The following is a 19,768-nucleotide window of genomic DNA, read 5'->3' as shown; positions in this document are numbered from 1 at the left end:
CAGTCAGATTGTCCGCATAGGAATGCGTGGTGAAGAATGCCCGCTGGCCCATCCTCCACCGTATGCCTAACATTATTTTCTTGTAATGAACTAGAATAAATGCTTGTGGTTACATGGAATTGGAATGCTGTTGTATAAAAACATTTGCAAAGAAGAACCTCTCATCCTGCTTACTGAGAATTTAGTATTTAGTGGGTTAGTCTTTTTAAAATAGTTAACCGCAGCCTTCATTATGAGGATGGTATGCCAGCATAAGGAAGTTAGCATCATCTTAGAGTGACCACAGAAGCTGCATCTGTCCGTGTGACTGGACACTGTATATGTCCAGATCTCTGCAAGGAAGAGTCATGTCATACTTTAGAGTATGACTGAGTCACTCAGAGGGAAGTGACTGCTCTTGGCATAGAACATGGACTGTTTGGAGGGCACTGGAGAGAACCAAAAGAGCGACAAGTTTTGAGTGCTTGTTTTGAGTGCTTGTCATGTGAGCAACGGGAAAGAAAATGCGGCGTAATTACCTGTCTTTGGGGAGAGGAGTAGGATTGCTTTTGTTCCTCCAAGTAGGCAGAAACAGAAACACTGGGCAGCTGGTACAGAGACATGGATTTTGAGAGGCAGTACTCTGCCAGCAGTGCTGTGTAACCAGCTGTCTGCCCGAGTCCGGGGGTGCTAGTGCCTTCTGCAGGATTACCCTCTAGGAGGCGTTTCCAGGGTGCTGATGTGGACTCATGCCAGAGGTGACAGTGTCAGCCATCCATGGTGGAAACATGAAAATAAGGACACTTAATGAGCTTTGCCCAAGCTATTACATTTTCATCTCTGAGGTTATATTTACCACACCTTTACCGTGAAGTGTCCTTTTATCAAAATGGTAGTCATTGTTTAAGTGATATCTCTATGTTAAACCTTACATTTTTTTGTTTTTAATTTTATTGCTGTGTGAAATCCTAAAGTCTTGAAACTCCTGAGCTAGCTGACTTTTAAGATCTGGGATCTCTTTTATCTGTAAATGATTACGATTCCTGACTCTTTTTGATATAAACACTCAACTGCCATTAAGAGTGCTCATGATAGGGAATAGATGCTGGGTTTGTTCATGTTTAAATACTGAGGTTCAAGTACCTGTCAGAAGGAGTTTATTATAAAAATTGCTGAAGGCAGATGTTAATTCTTCTCTACAGCATAGTTTTTCTGTTAAAAATTCTAACTCCATCTGAAGTTAAAATGGTATTAGAAAGGATCAAAGTTCCTTTACTGCTAATATCTTTAACATAGGTTTAACAGTCCAAACTTTGGAGTCACTAGGCAAACCTGAATTAGTGAATTCAGTCCCCATTTTATGACCCAAGTCTGGTTACTTACCTCTCAGAGCCTCTGTTGACTTCTCTGTAAAACATGGATAATACTGCTTTACAAGACATTATGATGACTAAGTTAAATACTCTTCGCAACAGTTTAGCAAAGAGCTTCATTCATAGTAAGTTCTTAATAAATGAGAGCTATTATTACCACTTGCTAGATTTTTTTTTTTTTTTTTTTTTGAGACGGAGTCTTGCCCCGTCGCCCAGGCTGGAGTGCAGTGGCATGATCTCGGCTCACTGCAAGCTCCGCCTCCTGGGTTCACGCCATTCTCCTGCCTCAGCCTCCTGAGTAGCTGGGACTACAGGCGCCCGCCACCACGCCCAGCTAATTCTTTTTTTTTTTTTTTTGTATTTTTGGTAGAGATGGGGTTTCACCATGTTAGCCAGGATGGTCTCGATCTCCTGACCTCGTGATCCACCTGCCTCAGCCTCCCAAAGTGCTGGGATTACGGGCATGAGCCACTGCGCCCGGCCTACTTGCTAGAATTTTTATGGACACAACTATAGGTGATTTCTAAGACATGGTCTGTGCACCTAAGATATCCTTAGTACTCGAATATATCAAAAGTTTACCAAAAATAAAAATATTGACTAAAGCTCTAATAATCTGGGCCTGAGTTTGCTATGTAACCTGGAATAAATTATCTGAATGTACTATTGGATTTTTTGCATGGCCCATTCCATTAGTTTTATTTAATCTGCTTTTATATTATTTATCAGAAATATGCATTCCTGTATCAGGGAGAAAGATTATTTTCATTATCTGTTTCTAGTACAAAATAGGTAAAGAACATTTAAAGATTTTTCTACCACTTAAAATATTAAATGGAAGATCATTTGATTATATTTCTTTTGAAAACAAGTAATTGTTATGCCATTTTTAAAAAGGAAAAATGCAACATTGCTAAGAATTAACCGAGAATGCATTTCATTCAGAATACATAGTTTACAAAATAACTGAAAAAAGAGGGCTCTAATTTAACAGTTCAGCAGATGGTGCTATTCCGATTATTATGTAACTGATCAGCTTTTCTGAAATTTGCAAGTGACTAATTTAAAACACTGGTGTATTATTTTTAACTCTCCAGTATGTGTTTCCTGAGTGGCAAAGTTACTGTCATATTGAATATTCAAAACACACTATTTCATTCGTAGAAACTTGTGCATCCTCAGGGTTTCCCCACAAGTAGAGGAGTTTAGATTCACACCAACCAGTATTAATTTCTGGCCCCACCATGTAACTGAGACAACTACTTTATTTATCTGAATACGATGGTAATTGTACAGTTTATCTGAATACAGTGTTAGTTGTATTATTATCTCAAGAAAATAGATGGTAAAGGCTAATTTGAAGTTCAGCAAATGTATATTGCTGTTGATATTTGTTTTATTGTTATTAGTAGCCATTCTATTAAAAGCTGGACATTTTCCAAAGTTTCGTCAAACTCTTTCTCTTTGGTTGTTGAAAATAAACCTGAGTTTTTTCGAAGCCACATTTATCATATTCTTAAATGTAATGTCTAACTCTGTTTCCCAGAATTTGATAGACATGATGAATCTTTCACGTTATATAGTCCACAGATGGCATTTTTTAATACTTGTGAATTCTAGTTTTCATTCACAAGTCGATATCAAACTCATCTTCAAATCTTAACCATGAATCTTAATCTTTGCATTTTATTTAAAATACAATTTGCAAATTAAAAAAAGCCCCGTGTGTTAGTTGGCTAGTATTCATTCTTGTTTTTTGCTTATCTTGTGCATGACACCTGCTCATTTTTACCGCTGGGTATGTTGCCTCATTTCAGTAGGTTTTCCTTTTTTTTCTTTTTCTTTTTTTTGCAACAGAACACTGTAGAAAATTAAAATGGGGAAAATAAAGGTTGAGACTATTAATTACAGCAATGGAAGACTTTCCAAACCTAATTTGAAGCATTAGCAATTAGCTTTTTAAATATCTGAGGCATTTGCAGTTTTAATTTCGCTGTACTTTAGGTAATTTAATATTGATTTCCTGTTGATTAGTACATAGAAATCCACCTGATGATCTCCATTTCAGTGTTATTCTTCACAAAGCCTTGCTAGTTTCAGAAATTAGGAACACAATGGCCCTGCACCTGAGAGGCTGCTGTGATTCTCCTGATTTGCCCTTTTGCACAAAGGTAAAATTGAGAAACCTGTCAGAAAGAAACAAATGTACTTGCCAGAGGAAGTACTTTTTGGAAATGTCTTCCCTTCTTTATGAACAGAAGTATGTTTTTTAGAAAGAAACAATACTGAAATAAGGATGTCTGGTGCTTTTGTTTGTTTGAAATGATGCTTTAAATACATGGCCCAAATAAAATACGTCAAGGCCTATTTAACGTCCAGGCTTGGCGACCACCAAAGCAGCCTCCACAGGGTGCTGTTTAAGAGGGAAGCACTGCATAGTGCGTGCCTGAGCTGGGACACAGCCAAGGGCTCACATGGAGGACGGGGTGGAGACACATCTCGTGTACAGCAGGTGGCCAGGCACTCTGGCTGCTCTTCATGGTCCTGCCCATGGTTTCTTTTGAGTTGTGTGTAGCTCATCTTCATCTGGAATTTGAATTGGAACCTGGCTAAATATGTCAGTTTTCCTTTTGAATTTATATAATTTAAAAAACCAAAAACTTTCATTATTGGTGTGTTTTTCTTTTCCTCTTTTTGCAGGCAGGTAACTTGCAGACTCACTTACGACGGCATTCTGGTGAAAAACCATACATCTGCGAGATCTGTGGAAAGAGGTCAGTGCTGGGCGTGTTCTTCCGTGTGGAAGGGAGCATGTCTAGTCTCAGTGTCTTTGGCAGTCAGTGTCCTCTGAAGTGGTGGCTCGCAGATGAGTCACATGTGGGTTCACCCTGCCACTGCAGAACACAGGTAAATTCAAACCTTCTGGCTTTGCACATGACACACGAGAGAATAATAAAAGAAAAGTTAATTCAAAGAAAGAAAATCTGGGACAGGAGTCCCAAAAAGGAAATAGGGTTTTAAATGCGACAAAATTATTTTATACTAATATTTTCATTCATTCTAAAAATGTCTCTGAAAATATAATAGATTAATGCCCCCAAGGAGGTGACTGTGTAGTAGGGGAAATGGGACTTGCCAGCTGAGTGACTAGATTTCAGGAGAGAAGGAGGTGGTGGAAGGTGCCACAAGCCGTGGGTCTGGAACAGCCTGTGAGAGCTCCGCCCCGGGGAGGAGGAAGCCAAGTCTTGATGTGTGGGTAGAATTTTGACCTGGCAAAAGAGAATCTGACGCTTGAGGTGGAATAAAGTGTGTGGCAGTTCGATTCCTCTGCAACGTGGTATAAATGAGGAGCTCTTCCCCTGCTGTGTGTGCAGGCTGGCACCCTCGACCCTCCTTCCTGTCCTTGGGCTGTACGTCAATCAGGCCATGTACTCCATCATCTGGTGGTTGTACCAGAACAACAGGCATCAGCCAGGACTATACCAGTCATGAAGCTCTGTACGCACCTTGGTTACGTAGCTTTTATATTCATTTATTTAATCATTCATTGATTCAGCATTTTTTAGACACCTGCTGTATGCCAAGTGCTATATGGGTCCATAAAAATAAACAGTACAGAGTCTCTGCCTGTCACAGATTCATACCGAAGCATCTTGAGGCAAGAGATAGTCATGGGGTCAATTAGAAGTCAATGTCCTCATATTCAGTCTCAGCACATGCTGGGGAAAGCCGAGGAGGAAGCGACTCTCCATTAAGTTTCAGGAAAACCATTTCTCTGCCAATGGTAGAAAACAAACGAAAGCTGCGGCGAGCGGCGCATCTCCCTTTCTGCTGTAGCTACCTGAACGCTGAAAGCCAAGTTCAGGGCCCAGTATCATCTGCCACTGCTTCCAGATGCCTGGGAGCATAGACCTCCTGCTGCCTCTGATGGCATCACTTCACTGTTGGCCCCTGCATGTCTTGTTTTGCATGGTGTTTGAAATCTGAACCTTCTGAATTCCATTTCAAAGTGAGGCATGTGTTTATTTTTTATTTATTTATTTTTTTGAGACAGAGTTTTTGCTCTTTTGCCCAGGCTGTAGTGAAGTGGCTCAATCTTGGCTCACTGCAACCTCCACTCCCTGGGTTCAAGCGATTCTCCTGCCTCTGCCTTCCAAGGAGCTGGGATTGTAGGCACGTGCCACCATACCTGGCTAAGTTTTGTATTTTTAATAGAGACAGGGTTTCGCCATGCTGGCCAGGCCCGTCTCGAACTCCTGACCTCAGGTGATCCACCCGCCTCTGCCTCCCAAAGTGCTAAGATTACAGATGTGAGCCACCGTGCCCTGCCAAGGCATGTGTTTGAAACCAGGTCTATATGCAGCGTCTTCCTCAGAATATAACATACTCTGCTTTCAAGCGTAGTGGAAAGGAGAGAACATAGATTTCCACATCTGAGGGCGTGGGTTGGAATTACTGTCTAAGGCAGGTTGTAACCGCCTCAGAACTTGGTTTCCCCATCTGGAAAGTGGGGGTGAAAATGCCTGCCTGGCAGTGTTGTGGAACGACTAGATGGGATAATGGTTGTTAAACATGTAACCGATCACCTGCACACAGCATCTGCTCAGTGAATGCTGGTTCCCTTTCTTCCTTTAGTTCCCTTGTTTTCAATGTTAGGACTGATAGGTATAAGTCTCTGTTGTGACTCAGAAAGAGGAGAGCTTATTGTCTGGGGATATTCACAGTGGAGGGTGACAGCCATACCTCTTGGTCCCTGAGACTCTGAGCTCCTCTTTGCATTTTACTTTATAGCGAAAAGAGTGAGAGTCGCACCTGGCTAGACCAGGGCAGAACTCACTCGGCTTTCTCAAGGTCATCCTCCTTGGGTTGGCACCACCCAGCTAGGGTCTCTCCCATGAGACCCCAGGAACCTTGACAGGACTGCAAGGGTGGAAGAGGCATTTGGCTCTGAACTGGGGAGACTCCTTTTTCACTCTCTTCATAGCTCCTAAGGTAGTGATGCTAAACCGTAGAGTATCTGATCTTGTGCTCTTTTAAACTGAGGAAGAAAGTGTGATGAAATCAGGTAGAAAAAAATGCTTTAAAAACAAGACACTTGCATCATGTTCTGCTTTCCTTAAAAAAAATAGAAAAGGATTTTTTCCATGCACATTTCAGATGAAAGCAGTCCGGTTCACATTCCTTTCTGCAGCAGTGTCAGGAGCAGGTATCTCCTCCCTCAGAGAGTTGCAGTTATAAAGACCCACAGTAATGTGGAAAGGCTCTTAATTGAATTTTCAAATTACATTCTAGGTTTGCAGCCTCTGGCGACGTCCAGCGTCACATTATTATTCACTCAGGAGAAAAACCACACTTGTGTGACATCTGTGGTCGAGGTACTGCTGAGTGTTTTCCTATTCTTCTTGAAGATTTCTGATTAAAATGTTCTCTGTCCTTCAGCTTAACACCTGTTATGGTCTCTCTAGGGTTTAGTAACTTCAGTAATTTGAAGGAGCACAAAAAGACACACACGGCTGATAAAGTCTTCACCTGTGATGAGTGTGGAAAGTCTTTTAATATGCAAAGGAAGTTAGTAAAGCACAGAATTCGGCACACGGGGGAGCGGCCTTACAGCTGCTCTGCCTGCGGTGAGTTTGGATTTCTGGCTGTCCCCTAGTTATCTGTGTGTGTGAAGGGCTTTGTCCCCCAGCCTTCATTAGCTGATTGCGTGTCTGGGATGAGCCCTTTGTTTTCTCCTGTTTTTTTTACTGCCTCACATGATCTCTTGTTCATTCCTGCATTTGTGTGTCAGGCATTTGCTGTTTGTCTTTGAGGTATTAGGAACTGTCCTAAACGCTCCCAATACAAAGATGACTAAGACAGAGTCCCAGGTGCTGAGGGCTCTTGGTCCAGATGGGAAGAGGGAGGGTGGCTGGGGAAGTAGGGGACAGCAGGATGTGTGGCCGCACATGAAGGAGAGCGGTGGACCCGCCAGAGCATTAGGAGCACATGCTGGGGTCGGAGGGTCGGCTTCTATAGATCACAAACTTACAGAGCAGATATTATTCTCGTGGGCACTTGATGCTTCGTTCTGAGCATCCGGGAAGGAGAGTGGAAAGCTGGCAGCCCTCGGTTTCAGGGCACCTGACTGCTCCGATGAGGACACGGAGGCTCAAGGTCAGGTAGCTCATGACCTGTGATCACAGCGTTGGAGCCAGTATTCCTATACACATGGCCTCTAAAGAGGGAGCGTGTGTACCCAGGACAAGTAATTGATGTGGTTATTGAATCAAGGGCAAAACTATGAGTGACAGCAACTTTTATGATGATCTATTTAGACCAAATAAGAAATGCGCAGAGTCCAGCTGTAGGGAGCCTGGATTCAGGGCACCATTCAGAGGGGTTCATTCTAAGTGTAACTGGAATCTGAAACCGGCAGGACTTCTGCATGTAACCAGAGGAAATTTGGTTTTTGTCCCTCCATTTAAATTGTACAGAGATCTTCCGGATACAGATTTAGGCAACTCCATGACCATTCTGATCACTCTTAGAAAGTGAAGTTTCATCACTTTAAATCACTAATGTAGGAGCCTACTGTGGTGGTGTGTGCCTGTAATCCTAGCTACTTGGGAGGTTGAAGCTGGAGGATCTCTTGAGCCCAGCAGGCTGAGGCTGCAGTGAGCCGAGATCGCACCACTGCCTGGGTGACAGCGAGAGCTTCATCTCGAAGCATCAGTAATGTAGTCTCAAATCACTAATTTAAAATGTCAGTTCCAAATAATTATCACAACTGTGAACTTGATTTAAAGGTAAATTTTGTCCTCATTCCCCCGCTAGGACTTGATGCTGCTCAGACCCTGCAGTGGAGGAATGGGGCCTTCCGTCCCCTCTGCCCTGCTTAGGGTTCTGCCCTTTCCCTGCCTCACTAACCCTGGTTTCCCACCCTGATGAGGTCAGCTTCTAGGGGATAGGGGAGAGCTGAAGAGAGCAGGAATGTTATGTGACAGGGTCAATTTTTTAACAGCTTTGAGACAATATTCCCATACCATAAAATTTACCAATTTAAAGTGAACAATTCAGTGGTTTTTGGTAGATTCACAAAGTTGTATAACTCTCAACACAATCTAATTTTAGAACATTTTCATCATCCCAGAAGGAAGCCTTATACCCATTAGCAACCCCCTTCCCAGCCCTGGCCCCTGGCTGTCACTCATCTAGGTTCTGTGTCTGTGGACTTGCCCGTTCTAGACATTTCCTACGCGTGGACTCATACAACACGGGGTATTTTGTAGTCGACTTCTTGCACTAAGCAAATCAGCTATGAACAAAGGCTTCTGTGGGGTGTGTTTCCATGTACAAAGGCTTCTGTGTACAAAGGCTTCTGTGGGGGTGTGTTTCCATTTTCTTGGATATGTAGACAGTTCTCTTAAGAGGGTTTCACATGCTGAGCTTCTCAGTGTTTCACACTGCTCACAGGCTCGTGTTCTCTCGCTGTCTCGTGCGTGCTGGGCTTCGTAGTTCTCAAGTCTGCCTTCCCTGTCTTCCCCCAGCATTTCACTGCGCTTTCCCAGATGCAGGCCTGCACTACACAGCCATGCATTTCTGTTCAGCTGGCATCTTTCCTGGTTCCCTGGGTTTAGTGGCGGCTTACTATAGGGAGGCTTCGTTGGGGTTTCACTGCTTTCCGGGCAGTGTCCCCTGCTGATTGAGAGCAGCTCCAGCATGCCTTTTGTCCAGTGGGTGGCAGCCCTCAAGCCTGTATTCAGGGGCCTGCAGGCCCACAGCAGTGTGGCGCCCACCCCCCTGTCCCCTACTAGACCTACTGTGCAGGAGGTGGGCGCCGTTCCCCTGTGCCCTCCTCGCAACAGGACACAGGTGGAGCCAAGCTCCTCTCGACTTGAAAGATGAAGGAGAGACACCCATACACCTCTTTCTTGGTGGAAACTCTGTCATGACTAAAAATTTTACATATTAAGGATGCTAAAAGTGGTTGTCCCATCTTGTTCAGTAATTCAACTATTGAGAATTTATCTTGAAGAAAAGATGTAAAGAAAGATAAAAACTTGGCCAGGTGTGGTGGCTCACGCCTGTAATCCCAACACTTTGGGAGGCCGAGGCAGGTGGATCACTTGACGTCAGGAGTTTGAGACCAGCCTGGCCAACATGGCGAAACCCTGTCTCTACTAAAAATACAAAAATTAGCTGGGCATGGTGGTGTGTTCCAGCTACTCAAGAGGCTGAGGCACAAGAATTAACTTGAACCCGGGAGACGGAGGTTGCAGTGAGCCGAGATCGTGCCACTGCATTCCACCCTGGGCGACAAAGTGAGACTCCATCTCAAAAACAAAACAAAACCAAAAAAAGATAAAAACTTTGTGCTAGAGCAGCAAACAGTTGGAAGCAGCCAGCATGTGCAGCAGTGAAGCTTCTAATTCACAAAATTCCGCATGTCTGAGTAAAGTGTGTGTTATAAGGAAAACGCAGAAACTAAATATGCTTTCACTGTAGTGTTCTGTGAAGGACCCTGAGCCTTACATTGTGGGCAAAACACAGACGTGAAAGCACAAAGGCAAAGGTCACTGTGATGTGTTGTTGCAGTGTTTTGGTTTTTGGTTTTATAATCTTTTTTTTTTTTTTTTTTTTTTGAGACGGGTTCTTTGTTGCTCATGCTGGAGTGCAGTGGTGCGATCACTGCAGCCTTGACCTCCTGCGCACAGGCGATCCTCCCGCCTCAGTCTTCCCAGTACTGGGAGAACAGGCATGCACCACCACACCCAGCTAATTTTTATTTTAAATTTTGTAGAGACAGGGTCTCACTATGTTGCCTAGGCTGGTCTTGAACTCCTGAGCTCAAGCAGTCCTCCCTCCTCAGACTCCCAAAGTGCTGGAACTACAGGTGTGAGCCACCTCATCTGGCCTACAGTATTTTTTATATGGAAAATGTGCCCAAAGTTTAGGCATGTAAGCTCACATCCAGTTTAATTATTCAAAGGCTTTAAAAAAAAATATCCTAGCCATTGCTTGACTGGAGCTAGATAGTTGATAATTCAGATGTAACGTAAAAAGTTCTAAATGTTTGTCCGTGTGAGTTGTGCAGCTCATTCTTGGCTAGTCTGTGGCCTTTGTAAGGTTATGTGCTGAGTTCCTTCTCATCTTACCTATTCCAGTGGTGGAGCTCGATCCCTTACCTTTACCATACTCACAGAGAAAGGAAATAGAACCTGGACAGGAATGCATAAAATTTTGTTAAAAGCTGAATACAGGGCCAGGCACCATGGCTCATGCCTGTAACCCCAGCACTTTGGGAGGCTGAGATGAGCTGATCACTTAAGGCCAAGAGTTCAAGACCAGCCAGGCCAACATGGCAAAACCCCATCTCTACAAAAAATATAAAAATTAGCCTGGTGTGTTGGCACACACTTGTAATCCCAGCTACTCGGGAGGCTGTGTCATGAGAATCGCTTGAACCCAGGAGGTGGAGGTTGCTGTGAGCCGAGATTGCACCTCACTCCAGCCTGGGCGCCTCACTCCCAGCACTTTGGGAGGCTGAGGTGGGCAGATCACTTGAGGTCAGGAGTTCAAGACCAGCCTGGCCAACATGGTGAAATGCCATTTCTAAAAATATTAATACAAAAATTAGCCGGGCGTGGTGTCAGGCGTCTGTAATCCCAGCTACTCAGGAGGCTGAGGCAGGAGAATCACTTGAACCTCGGAGGTAGAGGTTGCAGTGAGCCAAGACCATGCCACTTCACTCCAGCCTGGGCAGTTCTTTTCTTTTTTTCGAGACAAATACCTGTATACACAAACACCTTTAGAAAAGATGTGTCTAAATTATAAATGGGCTGTGTTAGATTTATGAACATGTAGTGGAACTGACAAGGAGAGCTGTGGTTTCTCAGCATGGGCTTGGCAGGTGCCCATGGCACCCATGTGCAGGGAGACTCAGTGAGAATCGAAGGACTGACGCTGAGATACTCAAAACCCAAAGGCCATCTGCTGGAGGGGTCCACAGCTGGAGAAGCACCTCCCACAGGAATAGAAAGCCTTCCAGAGTGAGCAGGAGCTGTGAGGTGACCCCTTCTCCTCAGATCAGGGTTGTTCAGTGTCTTGGGAGGGGAGGGGAGAATCCTTCCAGAATGGCCACTGTAAAAGCATCTTTTTCCAGCCTGGGCATCATAGCAAGACTCTGTCTTTACAAAACGTATGTGTATATTAGCCAGGCGTGGTGTCATGCGCCTGTCGTCCCAGCTACTTGAGAGGCTGAGGAAGGAGGATTGTTTGAGGCTAGGAGTTCAAGACCAGCCAGGGCCACATAGTGAGACCCTGTTTAAGTAAATAAATAACTGTTTTTCTTTTTCCAGGGAAATGTTTTGGGGGATCAGGTGACCTCCGCAGGCATGTCCGCACTCACACTGGGGAGAAGCCGTACACGTGTGAGATCTGTAACAAGTGCTTTACCCGCTCCGCGGTGCTCCGGCGGCACAAGAAGATGCACTGCAAAGCTGGTGACGAGAGCCCAGATGTGCTGGAGGAGCTCAGCCAAGCCATCGAGACCTCCGACCTCGAGAAATCTCAGAGCTCAGACTCTTTCTCCCAAGACACGTCCGTGACACTGATGCCAGTGTCGGTTAAACTCCCTGTCCACCCAGTGGAAAATTCTGTGGCAGAATTTGATAGCCACTCTGGCGGCTCCTATTGTAAGTTACGGTCCATGATCCAACCTCATGGAGTTAGTGACCAGGAGAAGCTGAGTTTGGATCCTGGTAAACTTGCCAAGCCCCAGATGCAGCAGACACAGCCTCAGGCCTATGCTTACTCGGATGCGGACACCTCAGCCGGCAGCGAACCACTGCAGGCCGATGGCATGGCCATGATCCGCTCCTCTCTGGCTGCTTTGGACAACCACGGCGGTGACCCCCTGGGCAGTCGAGCATCTTCCACCACTTACAGGAACTCAGAGGGTCAGTTTTTCTCCAGCATGACTCTCTGGGGGCTAGCGATGAAGACGCTGCAGAATGAAAACGAGTTAGACCAGTGATGTACCGCGCTTCTCCACGGTAGAGGCTTGTTCTCAGTTTGGCAGGCTGGTGTTAAGGCTGTATAGGAGGACCCAGTTTCCCCATGACGGTTCCTCCTGATGATGGCTCATGATCTGAAGCATCTTGAGCCGGGGGTTTGAGGGGGAGGGCCTGCTGGCTCACCGTGAGGCAGCCGGGAGGGAGCGCTGACGTCACAGAAGCAAAGGCTTGATGCTGTCTCAGCAGCTTCAGCTGTTGGGGGGAAGCGCATGTGCATTGTGTCAACTACTGTGCATGTTGGTCATGTTAAAGGAATTATATATGTATAGTATTACAAGTATTTTTGTATTTTTGCAAGATGGAAATTTGTAGCATTTTGTATTATTTACACAGAATTTATTTGTATATGAAACTCATACCATAATTTAATTTGAATAAATGAAAGTTTTCTATATATTATATGTTTCCTCTAGCATTTTTATTAATCTAAAGACTATAGAGGTATAAAAATAAATAGCAGCAAGGACTCACTCTGCAAGGATAAGAACCTCATTAGTCAGTCTCCCTCCTGGTACAGCGGGTTTCTCAGTGGTCAGAACTGCCTGACTCCTGGCTGCCACTTACTGGCAAGGTCATGGGTCAGCTGTTCACCCTCTCAGGATCTTCTCTGGGGTTTCTTTTTTGCAGTGTGAGAGGAACATCTTCCAGCATTTTTACAAGGCTTGACTGATCTGAGCACCCACTTGAAAATACCTGCCCAGGCCTGGCCCTTGACAGGGCTTTCTAAATATTTACTTCCCCTTCCCAGCGGGCTTGACAGCCTCTGCGGGAAGATGTGCCCGTGGCGCTGTCACTGGAATATCAAGGTGAGACTGGATGTGGCACGTCACAGGTGATCTGCTTATAGCACAGCCTGCACGGAGGACTGTGTGGAGAGCACCCTTGAATACCCATGAGCAGCTCTAACTCAGAAGTACAAGATACCCAACGAGAGACCAGAGAGGAGGAGAGGATTTTCATAGAAAAACAGCACAGTTACAGAGTAGGGCACCAGCTCCGAAGTCCATTACAGGTGCAATTCCTGGTTTCCCAACCATCAGCTGCACTGCGCTCCTGCCAGGCTGGCTCAGCGAGCGTCTGTTGTCCCCGTTGCACACATGGAGTGAACTTGGAACACAATGGCCACACGTGAATGCAGATCTTTCTCCTTCCTCCCTGTGTCCTCTCCTCTCATGGCCTCCTCTGGCTCCTCCCTCATCCCAACTCCTGTAGCTCTTCAGCCTCCCAGCACCTACAGCACATCCATCCCCTTGGCTGTCCCTGTAGACCCTCCTCGGCCATGGTTCACCCACCAACCCCTTTATCCATTCCACCTGGTGAACCTCCAGCACTACACACAGGGAGCCCAGCCAGGCTGGTGACAAACAGCCATTCTCCAGTTTCTACAGCTCTCCTGAGCCCCCGCCCTATCCTACAATCCCTTCTCCTTGATCCAGGCCACGTGCTGCCCTAGGCACTTGTGTCACATCTTCTCAGACCTCTGCAGCTCACCTGTCCTCCTGCTTATGGCCTTGCTTCCTATTTCTCTCAGAACCTAGAAGCAAATAGGGGCCAGGTGTGGTGGCTCACACCTGTAATCCCAACACGTTGGGAGGCTGAGGCGGGCGGGTCACTTGAGGTCAGGTGTTCGAGACCAGCCTGGCCAACATGGTGAAACCTCATCTCTACTAAAAATACAAAAATTAGGCAAAAATTAGGTATAGTGCCACACGCCTGTAGTCCCAGCTACTCAGGAGGCTGAGGCACGAGAATCGCTTGAACCTGGGAAGCGGAGGTTGCAGTGAGATCACACCCCTGCACTCCAGCCTGGGCAACCGAGCAAGGCTGTCTCAAAAAAAAAAAAAAAAAAAAAAAAAAAGGAAAAGAAAAACAAATAGAACATTCCTCAAGCTCCCATAACACCTCCCTACCTCCCCACATCTGTGCCCGTGGACTCTGCATTTTCCCATCTAAAACCGACCTGCCCCCAACCCCTTGATTTCCCACCTCTGCTTTTTCTCACTAAGTCTTATTATCACCATCTGATCTACTATATAATCTTCCCCCATTACGATGTAACCTCTTCTTTTTTTTTTTTTAAATAGAGACAGAGTCTCACTATGTTGCCCAGGCTGGTCTCAAACTCCTGAGCTCAAGTAATCCTCCCGCCTAGGCCTCCCAAAGTGCTAGGATTACGGGCATGAGCCACCGAGCCTGGCCAGGATGTAAACTCTTTGTGTCTCTTTTTTCACTGCTTTATCCTCAGTGCCCAGAACAGTGCCTGACCCTAAATGCTCAGTAACAAATAGTCAAATGAATGTCTTTGGAATACTTTTTAGTCAAAATACTGGACCTCCTAGATTGATTGATTTTTTTCTCCTGAACCTTGTTCATCAGACTCCACTGAAATACTTTTTGCCCAGGTGGCCCATGACCTCCCCATTGCTAAACCGAGTGAGAATTCTCAATCCCCATCCTAATGACTCTGAGGCAGTATATGACACTTCAGCAGCAAGTGCATTCCTTTTTTCTCCTTGAAACAACAACCAAGAGGACCACTCCTGCTAGGTTTCCCCTTCATGCACGGGTGGCTCTGTCTTGGACTCCTTCCCCTGCCCCAACTTTAAGAGCACAGGCCCTGGACCTCCTCTCTGGCCTTGGCTCTGTCCCTAGGCCATCTCCTCAATGACAGAGCAGGAGCACCGTCATCTTGGACAAACAACTCCAAAAGTTCCAGCTCCCTTTCTAACCTCATACATTTCAAGGAAATCACTTCTAACAACAAGCAGCCAGGAAGAGCAGACAATGAAACACGGATAAGACAGCTTGAGCACAGAGGGAGGAGGGAAAGTCTCTTCGTAACCACCAAACTTCACCCTCGTACAATGGGCCCCAGTAAAACAGTGGGCCCTAATAAGCACACTCCTTTCTCTTTAGGCACACTGAGATAGGGAAGCTAAAAGCAAACTCGGGTGGTATGCCTGCAGCTGCAGGAAGATGTGTGGGAACAGACGCAAAAACTCTCCCTCCCAGATAAGCAAGACAAAGAGACACAGAAACATTCCGAGCCTGTGATAAGCTCTCCCACCCTGAACCCTTAAATACTCTTAGTTTGTAAGAGAGAGGGCCTCTGATCTAACTCAGCCAGAAGCCCCTCTCAGGTTTATTCTCCAAAATACCCTATCTTTGACTGTTGAGCGGCTTTTCATGTTTCTTTCCTCTTTATTTAACTCTTATACTCACATCTCTGACTTATACTCACTTACACTTTATTTAACTCTTACACTCACACTGTCTGCCTATGACTTCTCCCAAAACTCTGGATTCCTGTCCTGAGCTGCCTACCAGTGTCTTCACAGACACCCCAGACCAAGAGCTTTCAAGACCAAGCTCCTTGTCTTCTCAATTCATGGCCACCTTATTAAATGGCAATCCTGTTCCTCCAGGATTTTATTGAGTAAAAATCCTGAGGGTTTTACTCAGACTAAAAACCTTAAGAGTTATCTTACTTCATCAGTATAAGTATGGAGTTGCCTCCTGTATGCCAGGCGCTGGATTTGCCAAAGGCTCAGAAAACAAGACACCTAGGCCAAGTCACATTTTTTAATAAATCTGCTTGATGAGGACAATAATTTGCTCTTGTAGAATAAAACTTTAGGGAATAGCATTAAAACCAAAGCTCTCAGCTGGGCTCAGTGGCTCATGCCTGTAATTCCAGCACTTTGGGAGGCTGAGGTGGGTAGATGTCAAGAGTTCAAGACCAGCCTGGCCAACATGGTGAAACCCCATCTCTACTAAAAATACAAAAATCAGCCAGGTGTGGTGGCGGGCGCCTGTGATCCCAGCTACTCAGGAGGCTGAGACTGGAGAATCGCTTGAATCAGGAGGCAGAGGTTGCAGTGAGCTGAGATCGTGCCACTGCACCCCAGCCTGGGCAATAGAACGAGACTGTGTCTCCAAAAACAAACCAAAACCCCAAAGCTCTCTTCATTCACATTTCCTGTTTCTTCCTTTTCTGCCCCAAAGCCTTATCCTAAAGAAAGAAAATCTCAGAAGAGGTGAAAAGGCTTGCATATGTGTGAATGCAAACTTGGACAGCAAATTATCTGACAGTGGACCAGACCTTGACCTTGTGCTGTACACACAGCATGGGCCATCCACAGCAAGAATAACTGTGTGTGTGTGTGTGTGTGTGTGTTCCCGCATGTGTGCACTCACCTTTTATCCCAGTCAGGACACGAGGACTGTGTTCTTGGCTCCATCGCTAGCTGACTGTGTGACAAATGCCCTCTTCTCACTGGTCTTCAGTGTCCTGACATGCAATGGCTACAGAATTTCCATTTAGAGCTCTATGATTTTCTAAGAATGGCCTATGGCTAGGTTTCGGTAGAACCTTCCAGGGTCAAGACCTGGCTTCCATTACCAAGTTGGGAGTAGAGGCCAAGAGGCTGGGCAGTTCATCAGAAAACCCCCAGCATCTTAAAATGTCTGAGTGGAAAGGGACCTTAGCAATTGTATCCTATTCCATGGGCTTCAACCTTTTGTGACTCAGCTGGAAGACTTGTTGACAATGCAGATGTTTGGAAATGATTCTATAGGTTGGGGTAAGGTCTAGGAATCTGCATTTAACTGGTTTTCTAGATGATTCTGAGGCAGGGAGTGCAAGGACAGTACTTGAAGGCACGCTGATCTAGTGTGAATCCCACATTGTACAGACACCCTGAAATGTGAAGTGACTCGCTGGATAATAACAGTAGCAAGGACGTATTGTGTCTATCATGTGCCAGCTCAATGGTAAATGCTCTGCAAGTTGTCTCAAGCTTCATAAGAACCCTATAAGGTGTATCTCATAATTGCCCCATGGACAGTTGGGGAAAGTGACTCCCTGAGAGGTCAAGGATCTTGCCCAATACCACCTAGCCAGGAAAGTTGGGTCCCAAAGTTCCAGGATGACCTGGTGGCAAAGCCCCAAGCCAGGATCAGATGCAGCCTGGAACGGAGCACAGGGCTCACCTGCCGGGTTGTGATGGATCTGGAGACACACCTACTACTATTGTAATCACGATACTCATCACCCATCCGGCTCCAGGAGGGTCTTGCATTCTTCCCCGTTATTTTAACTACTCTTTGAGACACAGTCTCACTTTGTTGCCCAGGCTGGAGTGCAGTGGTGATCACAGCTCATGGCAGCCTCAACCTCCCATGCTCATGTGATCTTCCCACCTCAGCCTCCCAAATAGTCTGGGACCACAGGCGAGTACCACCACGCCTGGCTAAATTTTTTTTTACTTTTTGTAGAGATGGAGTCTCACTATGTTGCCCAGGCTGGTCTGGAACTCCTGGCCTCAAGCAATCCTCCCACCTCAATCTCCCGAGTAGCTGGGACCACAGGCAGGCACCACCACACCCGGCTAATTAAAAAAATTTTTTTTGTAGAGATGAGGTCTCACTGTGTTGCCCAGGCTGATCTCAAACTCCTCAACTCAAGAAATCCTCACACCTCGGCCTCCCAAAGTGCTGGGATTACAGGCATGAGCCACCGTGCCCAGCCACTTCTTTTTTCTTAAATTACTCAAGTAATAATACATGGACAACAGGAAAATATATCAGAAAATACAAAGAAGTAAAAAGGAAAAAAGGCCTTCATGCATCACATGCGTTCTCTCGTGAAATCCCTTGACAATCCGATATGGCGGCACACTGTTCACATCTCGGTTTATTTCCTGTCAGACATTTCCCTCTGCAATCAGACACAAAGAAATATAGACACTTGAAGGTTTTTTTTTTTTTTTTTTCTTACTCTGTCGCCGAGGCTGGAGTGCAGTGGCGCCATCTCGGCTCACTGCAAACTCCGCCTCCCAGGTTCACGCCATTCTCCTGCCTCAGCCTGGCTATTTTTCTTTTCTTTTTCTTTTTTCTTTTTTTATTTTTTTGTATTTTTAGTAGAGACAGGGTTTCACTGTGTTAGCCAGGATGGTCTCGATCTCCTAACCTCGTGATCCGCCTGCCTCGGCCTCCAAAGTGCCGGGATTACAGGCGCGAGCCACCTCTCCCAGCGAACGCTTTTTAAAGTAGCTTATACCATATATCCTACTTTGTAATCTGCCTTTCATGTAGCAAATTGCCATAAACATCTTCCTTTGTCAGAAAACGTGTGTTTCGACACTGACTCTGAATCTCTGTGAAACTCCTGTCACTTCCCTTCAGCTCAGGACGTCTGTGAAGGCCCCGCAATGGTTCTGAGCAGGCAGGAGGAGCTCCGTCCAAGCTCCCTCTTCCCTGAATTCCCAGGGCTACAGCGTTTCCTTCCAGCCACCAGATGGCAACATAGCCACTGGCAACAGGCAGAGACGTGGCCCGGCTGTTCGCTGTGTTAACGCCACCAGCAGAGGCAGCATTTCTGCAACCCTGGGCAGGTGACCAAGCACATTGGGAACCTTCCCCTTCGACCCCCAGGGGCCCGTTGGAGAGTGGCGCTCTCTTTTGCCCCAGTTTGGAGGCGCGTGTCCTGAGAAGGGAAGTGGGTCAAGTATTTTTCACCCTGTTGAGCTGACTGTGGCCTGGACTTTAGCGTTCAGGCTGGGGCTGCCCTAGGAGCAACCCAGCCCGGGCCCCACCTCCCAGCTCCCAACAGGCGCCGCATCTGACAGCAGCGTGAACTTGGCCAAGCTCCCAGGGGAGCCTCGGTGACCACGCCCGGCCTATTATCCCATTTTTATGAAATGTCCAGAGCAGACAAATCCATAGAGACAGAAAGTAAGCTAGTGGTGACCAGGGTCTGGGGGAGAGGGAATGGGGAGTGACTGCTCACTGGGTTTCTGTGAGGGCTGATGAAAAAGTTCTGGAACTAGAGAGTGGTTGTTATGGACTGGACTGTTTCCCCCTCCCTAAAATTCACATGTTGAACCCCCTAATCCCGAAGGTGACTGTATTTGGAGCTGGGGCCGTTAAGGAAGTAATAAGGGTTAAATTAGGTCATAAGGATGGGGACCTGACTCCATAGGATTGGTGTCCTTATAAGAAAAGGAAGAGACACCAGATCCTCTGCCTCTCTCTGCACATGCGGAAAGACCATGTGGGAATACAGAGAGAAGGCTGGGCTGTCTGCAAGCCAGGAAGAGAGGCCTCACCAGAAATCAATTCTGCTGGCACCTTTTTTTCCTTTTTTTTAAAAAAAAAAAATAAAGAGACAAGGTCTTGCTCTGTCATCCAGGCTGGAGTACAGTGATGCACTCCCGGCTCACCATAGCCTCCCCCTAGGCTCAAGCAATCCTCCTGCCTCAGCCTCCTTGGTAAACTATAGGCACATGCCATCGTGTCTGGCTAATTTTTATTTTTTATAGAGATGGGGTCTCACTTTGTTGCCCTGGCTGATCTCAA

At 46.1% G+C, this 19,768-nt stretch overlaps 1 protein-coding gene across 4 annotated transcripts in view; it reads left to right on the top strand.

Annotated features, from left to right (window-relative positions):
- ZBTB49 (zinc finger and BTB domain containing 49) overlaps positions 1–12,805 on the top strand; it is a 31,431-nt gene extending 18,626 nt beyond the window's left edge. For 3 of the 4 annotated variants that reach the window (XM_054485126.2, XM_054485129.2, XM_054485127.2), the window contains 4 exons: positions 4,053–4,126; positions 6,645–6,727; positions 6,818–6,979; positions 11,693–12,805. In XM_054485126.2, coding sequence (XP_054341101.1) covers positions 4,053–4,126; positions 6,645–6,727; positions 6,818–6,979; positions 11,693–12,369 — 996 coding nt within the window. In that variant the 3' untranslated portion in view covers positions 12,370–12,805. The remainder of the gene's footprint in view (positions 1–4,052; positions 4,127–6,644; positions 6,728–6,817; positions 6,980–11,692) is intronic. The other variant, XM_054485128.2, reaches the window with a different exon arrangement.
- Positions 12,806–19,768: the final 6,963 nt, after the last annotated feature.

Source organism: Pongo pygmaeus, chromosome 3 (assembly GCF_028885625.2).
Source record: "Pongo pygmaeus isolate AG05252 chromosome 3, NHGRI_mPonPyg2-v2.0_pri, whole genome shotgun sequence".
Taxonomy (NCBI): Eukaryota; Metazoa; Chordata; class Mammalia; order Primates; family Hominidae; genus Pongo; species Pongo pygmaeus.
This window is presented reverse-complemented; position numbering and strand designations above follow the sequence as displayed.